This window comes from Galeopterus variegatus, unplaced genomic scaffold, assembly GCF_000696425.1.
Source record: "Galeopterus variegatus unplaced genomic scaffold, G_variegatus-3.0.2 Scaffold372, whole genome shotgun sequence".
NCBI classification, from domain to species: domain Eukaryota; kingdom Metazoa; phylum Chordata; class Mammalia; order Dermoptera; family Cynocephalidae; genus Galeopterus; species Galeopterus variegatus.
In genome coordinates this window covers 44907-53234 of record NW_007726483.1, presented here as the reverse complement: position 1 = coordinate 53234, position 8328 = coordinate 44907, and the positions used below count along the sequence as shown (strand labels likewise).

Below are 8328 nucleotides of genomic sequence, written 5' to 3'. Positions count from 1 at the left end.
ACCTACCTTTGAAAAAATCCTAAATATAAACAAAGCTTTATTCACAAACAAGTTCATCACAGCATTATTTATATGCTGATTTTAAAAACTGAAAACAAGGGACTGGCCCGTGGCTCACTTGGGAGAGTGTGGTGCTAATAACACCAAGGCCAAAGGTTCGGGTCCCTATACAGGGATGGCTGGTTAGCTCACTTGAGAGAGCGTGGTGCTGACAACACCCAGTGAAGGGTTAAGATCCCCTGATCGGTCACCTTTTAGAAACAAACAAACAAAAAAACTGAAAACAGGCTAAATATCTAAATATAAAGGACAAGCATATGATTATATATATGCATATATGCAAAATTATGTAACTATTAAAAGTGACATCCTCAAAATACCACAGTAACCTCAAAAATGTGTAATCCAAAATGAAAAAATTAAGGACATAAAATGTAACACGCTTATAATCACNAAAAATGTGTAATCCAAAATGAAAAAATTAAGGACATAAAATGTAACACGCTTATAATCACGACTATATATATATATATTTTTTTTTTGTCTTTTTCCGTGTCCGGCAACGGATCGCAACCCTCAGTGTTGCCCCCGTACCGGACCGGGGACCGGCAACAGGATCGCAACCCTCGGTGTTGCTCCCGCGCCTCGCTCAGCCAGTGAGCGGGAACCGGTCTGTATGTGGGATCCGAACCCTCGGGCGGGAGCGCCGCCGCACTTCCCAAGCGGCGCACTATCCAGTGCGCCACCGGGCCGGCCCACAACTATATTTTTTAAAAACTATATACAGATATTTATCCAGATTGAAAAGATATTAACCTCTCTCACTAGCTGACTTGAACCCTACAGTGCCACAGAGTGTCTAAGAGATATCCCTATAAGATTCCATCAACTTAGATATGTTCTACAATAACTACTATGTACTTTTACAAAAAAAAGTATTATGACTCACAACTATTATATACATTTTCATATAAATATTGCAATTATTATTATTATGAGATCATCATTCTTATTTGCAGAATAGACTACACTGTAGAAGTAGTAGTACAAGGAATTTTTCTGTCCAGCTTAGATGTCTCCAATATTTAAAACAGTAAGGTCACCGGGGTCCTAGGCAGGAGCCAAGGGCAACCCCCTCTGCCTGAAAGCAGGCAGAAAAGCACACCCAGGGTCCTAGGCAGGAGTCCAGGGTAGCACTCCCTACTCAGAAGCAGGCAAGAGAGCATGCCAAAAACACCACTTCCACATGGGTGGCCCACCACCACAGTCATGGCTGCTGAAAAAGTGGCTCAATGCACAGCAGTAGTTACAGCCACCATACAGGCAGCCTACCAGATACTTGACTGCATTGACACAAGGTAGTCACCAACAGAGACCAGAAAAAGAAGAGGGACATCTCTTTCCTCAAATCCCACTACAGAGTAATAAAAGAAGCAACTGGGCTGGCTCGTGGCTCACTTGGGAGAGTGTGGTGCTAACAACACCAAGTCAAGGGTTAAGATTCCCTTACCGGTCATTTTTTTTTTAAAAGCAGCAACTGCTCTACCAGATTACCACACATCAACATAGAGATACTAGAAATACAATAACCCAAGAAAAGATGACATCATGAAAAAAATACAATAATTTTCTTTCTTTCTTTCTTTCTTTCTTTCTTTTTTTTTTTTTTTTGTCTTTTTGTCTTTTTTACTGACCGGTAACAGGATTGCAACCCTCGGTGTTGCGCCCGTACCGGTTTTTGTCTTTTTGTCTTTTTTACTGACCGGTAACAGGATCACAACCCTCGGTGTCGCGCCCGTACCGGGGACCGGCAACGGGATCGCAACCCTCGGTGTTGCACCTGCACCGCGCTCAGCCAGTGAGCAGGAACCGGTCTCCACATGGGATCCGAACCCTCAGCGGGAGCGCCGCCGCGCTCCCAAGCGGCGTACTCTCCACTGCGCCACCGGGCCAGCCCTACAATAATTTTCAAATACCTGACCCTACAGAGCAGGAAATCCTTGAAATGACTGAAAAGGAATTTTGAACAACAACCAGAAACTCACTGAGATATGAGAAGACTCAGTTAGACAACATAATGAAACAAGAAAAAAAATCCAGGATATGAAGGAATAAATTTACAAAGAGATTAAAACCTTAAAAGAATGTAGCAGACCTCATAGAACTGAAAGATTCACTAAACAAAATAAAAAACACAGCCGATAACTTAAGTAGCAGGCTATAACAAGCAATGAAAGAATTTCTGATCTTGAGGGTAGTCTTTTCGAAATAATCCAGGCAGACAAAAAAAAAAGGAAAAAAGAAATTTAAAACATGAAGAAAATCTGAGAGAACTAGCAGACAACCTTAAGCACACAAACCTTTGAATCATAGGTGTTCCAGAAGGGGAGGAGAAAGGAAAAGGCATGGAAAACCTATTGAACAAAATAATAATAGAAAACTACATAGGGAGAGACATGGACCTTCAGATCCAGGCAGCTCAAAGACCCCTAAACAGACTCAACCCAAAAAGATCCTCTCCAAGACACATTATAGTTGAACTGGCAAAGTTGAAAGACAAAGGCAGAATCTTAGAAGCAAGAGAAAAGCATCAAGTCACCTATAAAGGAGCCCCTATCAAACTAATGGCAGACTTCTCAACAGAAACTCTATAGGCCAGAAGAAAATGGGATGATATATTCAAAATACTAAAAGAAAAAAACTGCCAGCCAAGAATACTATACCCAGCAAGGCTATCCTTCAGAAATGAGAGAAAAATAGTGTATTTTTCAGACAAAAACTACAGGAATTCTCTACCATATGACCAGCCCTCAAGGAAGTCCTGCATCTGGAACCCAAAAAACAGTAATCACTAAAACAAATACACAAGAAAGAACAAAACCCACTGGTAGAACAAAAATGCAAATGAGAAAGAGAAAGAAACTAAATCTTTTTTTTTCTTTGTCCTTTTTTTTTTGAGACCAGCCCCACCGCGCTCAGCCAGTGAGCGCCGGCCATCCGTATATAGAATCCGAACCCGCAGCGGGAGCGCTGCCACGCTCCCAGCGCCGCACTCTCCCGAGTGCACCATGGGCTCAGCCCAAGAAACTAAATCTTACCACCACAAAAAACCATAATGACAATGTAATGCCCCTACTTTATTTCTGATTTTAGTGATTTCGGTCTTTTCTCTTTTTCTTGTTCAGTCTAGATAAAGGTTTGCAAATTTTTTTTTTTTTTTTTTTAAAGATGACCAGTAAGGGGATCTTAACCCTTGACTTGGTGTTGTCAGCACCATGCTCTCCCAAGTGAGTTAACTGGCCACCCCTATGTAGGGATCTGAACCCATGGCCTTGGTGTTAGCAGTACCACACTCTCCCAAGTGAGCCATGCGTCAGCCCTTAAAGGTTTGCAAATTTTGTTGATCTTTTTAAAGAGTCAACTTTTTGATTTTGTTGACTTTCTCTATTGTTTTTAAATATTCTATTTCATATATTTTTGTTGTAATCTTTGTTATTTCATACTTATATTTGCTTTTGGTTTAGTTTGCTCTACTTTTTCTATTATCTTAATGTAGGAAGTTTACATTACTGATTTGAGATTTTTCTTATTCTTTTTTTTTTTTTTTTTTTTTAAAAAGATGACCGGTAAGGGGATCTCAACCCTTGGCTTGGTGTTGTCAGCACCAAAAGGACAAAAAAAAAAAATTCTCATGCAAGTGTTGTTGACTATAAGTTAATAGTTGACTTGGTGTTGTCAGCACCACGGTCACCCAGTGAGCTAACTGGCCATCCTTATATGGGATCCGAACCCATGGCCTTGGTGTTATCAGCACCACACTCTCCTGACTGAGCCTGTGCCAGCCCTTGAAGACTTTTAAAAATACAGATTCTGTAGCTCTGTCCCCAGAGATTCTGACTTAATTAGTCTGGGCATTTGATACCCAAGCAATAGAATTCAAATCTTCCCAGGTGTTGCTAATATGCAACTTAGATTGAGAACTACTGCCATAAATGATTTTAAACTATTCAATAACGTTACCGGGGGGAAAAAAAAAAAGACTGCTGATACTTACATTGAAACTTTCTAAGGTTGATTAATCCATGATCTCTTATAATTCTAGAGTGAAAAACCACAATAGTCTGTGCATTAGAATTAGTTTCACGTTTAGTAATATCTTCCACATGCAACTTTTATTAGATATCCTTAACACTCTGAGGTGGAATATGAAGATCCAAAGAAGTCACTCCCCACAAACTTCTGCAGGCCAGTGAATCACTGACACAATTTTAGGCTCTCAAGTACCACACAGTTTTCCTCTCCTTGGGCATAGATTCACAGCAACTATTGGATGAATCAACGACTACTCACAAATATTGAAAAACACTTGTCTGTCACTTAAGATGAAACAGAAGGGAATCTGTGTCCACATCATAAAATTAATCTATTCAGTTTGTGGAAATGATCATTGAGAACAGCCTGCTAACCACAGCAGAGAAACCTGCTAACCATAAGCTCACATTCAACATTTACAACAGTGCATTCATACAACACTTTGAAATTATTTGAAATAAATACATATTGTACATATTTAGTGGAAGGGCATCATAAAACATAAGCTCTGGGCCGGCCCGGTGGCGCACTCGGTAGAGTGCGGCGCTTGGGAGCGCGGCGGCGCTCCCGCCGAGGGTTCGGATCCCATATAGAGACCGGTCCACTCACTGGTTGAGTGCGGTGCGGGCGCGACACCGAGGGTTGTGATCCCATTGCCGGTCACGAAAAAAAGACAAAAAGGAATAAATAAATAAATAAAAAATAAAACATAAGCTCTAATAGCAACCTCAACAACTGAGTTCTACAATCCTCTCTAGTTCTAATTGTGTGTTTTAAGCAAGATAAAATTTAACTAAACCATACAGGCCTTTGATATATACCAGAGGTATACATGACTAGCAATGAAGGTTCTCACAGGAGTAACTCGGTAAGCTTCTCCAGCACTTCATGGAAGCTAACTCCAGACATGCAGAGAGTAAGCTTTGCTTTAGATCATGTCCTGGTTCCTCCCAAGTCCTTCTCCATTTTACTGTTGAGATACCACTGTGTCTGTAGTTATCAACACCACAGTAACAGACTTGTCTACACACATATACATACATACATGCACGTTCACACCTTCTGCATACCCCTCTCTGAACTGTTAAGGTCTCTGTAATCCGATAGGGGTCTGAGATCCATAATTTCTAAGTCTGAATGTTTATTTTTTGACCTATTTCAAAGAATAACCAGGGTGCCTAAAGTTTGTGCAGAATTTCTTTGAAATCCTTTTAGATAAAAACATCTCATAAAAAATGAACCATGAGAATGAGAGCATTAAAAAAAGTGTAACAACCTAATTACACCTTGAATTTACCTTGTTCCTTTTTTCCAGAATTTAAAACAGTGTACCCACTGATATCATTTGGATATGTTTATCCCCCCAACCTTTGTTCTCCTAAAGCTCATGTTAAAATCTGATCCCAAATGTGGCAGTGTTGGGAGCTGTTTGGGTTATGGGGAGTGGATCCCTCATGAATAGATTAATGCCTTCCATGGGGGAGGTGGGTAGTTAAGTGAGTTCCTATGAGAGATGGTTGTTTAAAGGACCCTGGCACTGCCTCTCTCTTTCTCTCTCTCACTTCCTCTTGCCATGTGATCTGCTTGCACCCACCAGTTGCCTGCTGTTTTCTGCCATGAGTGGAAGCGGTCTGAGGCATGCACCAGATGCAGCTGTTCCAGAATCATGAGCCAAATATACCTCTTTTCTTTACAAATTACCCAGCTTCACGTGTTCTATTATACAACTCAAAAGCAGACTAATACCCACATTATTCACTGTTCATCATAACATCAAGAAAAAGTAAGAAGGAGGAGTTAAAAACAAGATGAGGATTATTATCCCCATTTGATAGATGGAAAAAATTGAGGCCCAGTGAAGATAAGATGAGCCACAAGTAGAACAACATTCTTATAGACTATATGTGGACTATACAAAAAGCTGAAAGAAGGCAGGATGGTTTTTATACTTACTTTTTTCGTCTTTGTCTCTCCTTTAACCTGGAATGATAGATATCTACCACAGCCATCTTCAGAGCTATAAATAAATAAATATGTACATATAAATAATATATATATAAGTAGTATAAATAAATACAGCCAAGATGAAAATAATCTTTTACCCAACTTTAAACCTCATATTGCTAACTATTCTGCACTCACTAATCTGGAAAATTTGCTTATGGGAACATAAAAATATCCTAGCATTATGAACTTCTCTACCAGTAAATCACAGTGAAATTCTTTTTCCCTATGTATATATTATATGACATTACTCTGCAGATTATAATTTCTGCTTTCTACTAAACACCTCTTTTGAAGATTGTTATGTATATTATTACATACAGTGAATGTCTAAACTTGAGTAATACATGGGCTAGAAATTAAATCTATTAGAGTAGTCATAAAAATGAATATTGATTGTGGTCACAACTGCACAGGAAAAAGCTCAAGAGACAATGTCAAGACAAGACTAACATGAATAAAAGTGCAGTGCAGACATTTTCCTAGACGATCAGTTTTCATTTGGAGAGAAGCAACTCTTTAGGGTGTAGAGTTTTGCATTCTGTAATGAAAAGTTCCATTAAGTAGCCTAACCAATGTAAAAGCCATGTCCTCCTTGGTTGCCCATGTCCCAGTCCTTTTCTGGATTTAGTCTCATGTTAGAGACATTGGGAATAAGAAGAAAAGAGGCAGTGGATAGTAGAAGTTTTAATCAATACAACAGTTCTGGTTCTTTCTTTCCCTGGCCACTCTTTTTCCATCTTCAGAGTTCCTAAGGCTTGTGTTCTCATTTCTCTTTTCACTCTTCATGTTATTCCTATAGACTCATCTACTTTTATGGTTCCAAGTACCATCAAATCATATAATCTCAAATCAGATACCTATTTTAAGCTCCAGATCCTAGTGGATATCTCTAATCACGTGGCTTTCAGTTGCAAATTTATATTTTAGCCCTTTCCCATCCTCTAAAACTCCTATTTTAGTTAAAAGCATCACAGTAAAGCTAGGTGTCCAAGACAGAAATCGACTTGGACTCTTCCTTCCTCCTCTCTCCATATCTAGTCAGTCAATGAGTTTTACCTATATTTAACAATTAAATATCTCTCAAATTCATCTCTTCATTCCTAATCATATTCCTAGGCTCAGGCATCCTGTCTCATCATCTTGATGCCATCTTGTCAGAGAGGCATTATTACTCTCTTCCTGACTCCATTCTCCCCTTACTCTAATTCACCCCCTCCAAATGGGGTACCACAGTAATAAATATATTTTTTTTTCTTTTTTTTTTTTAAAGATGACCGGTAAGGGGATCTTAACCCTTGTCTCGGTATTGTCAGCACCACACTCTCCCAAGTGAGCCACCGGCCATCCCTATATAGGGATCTGAACCCGTGGCCTTGGTGTTATCAGCACCACACTCTCCCAAGTGAGCCACCGGCCATCCCTATATAGGGATCTGAACCCGTGGCCTTGGTGTTATCAGCACCACACTCTCCCAAGTGAGCCACCGGCCATCCCTATATAGGGATCTGAACCCGTGGCCTTGGTGTTATCAGCACCACACTCTCCCGAGTGAGCCACAGGCCGGCCCTCACAGTAATATTTTAGAGCACAATCTGATGGTGTAATTGCCCTGCTTATAAGTCTTCAGTGGCTTCCTATCCATTTACAGGAGTTCAAACTCTTACATGTTATACAAGAACGTTTATTGTCTTAATCCTGCTTACGTTTCCACTCTCATTTCCTACCACTACTTCATATGCCCTATACACCATACACACAAAACAACCTGCCCAATATCATACAGCTGCGAAGTACAGAGCAGGATCCAAACCTAGGCAGTCCAGTTCCAGAGCCTTGAACAGGAAAAACACTGAAATTTTCCAACATGTTTACTTTCTCTGTGTTAGTAGGTTTACTTTCCCTTTTAGTCCCATATCATAAATCTGGCTTAACTGAAAATGAAATGTGTATTTAAAAAAAGATGTCAGAAGCAGAAAACTTCCACAGGTTTTTTATAGTCGGAAGACCCCTAGGGCTAAGAATAAGACCAATTATTAACAACTCCAGAAAAAAATGAGTAATGCATAACTTAGCACTATGCTACATTAAATCACTCTTCTCATCTATGGATTCTGAAGGCACCTTAAGATTTAATGACTGCATTAGATTCTGGAACTATCTTAATAACGTGTTATTTCCTTAAGCTTTGTGTAAATTGAGAGTTTGGTGGGTTTTGTCTTAATTACTGAA

General features: G+C 39.7%; 1 protein-coding gene across 4 annotated transcripts in view; it reads right to left on the bottom strand.

The window, feature by feature from the left end:
- TADA2A (transcriptional adaptor 2A) overlaps positions 1–8328 on the bottom strand; it is a 57279-nt gene that overhangs the window by 11946 nt on the left and 37005 nt on the right. For all 4 annotated transcript variants that reach the window (XM_008568059.1, XM_008568061.1, XM_008568060.1 and 1 more), the window contains 2 exons: positions 6046–6109; positions 4055–4098 (listed from right to left, as the gene is read on the bottom strand). In XM_008568059.1, coding sequence (XP_008566281.1) covers positions 4055–4098; positions 6046–6109 — 108 coding nt within the window. The remainder of the gene's footprint in view (positions 1–4054; positions 4099–6045; positions 6110–8328) is intronic.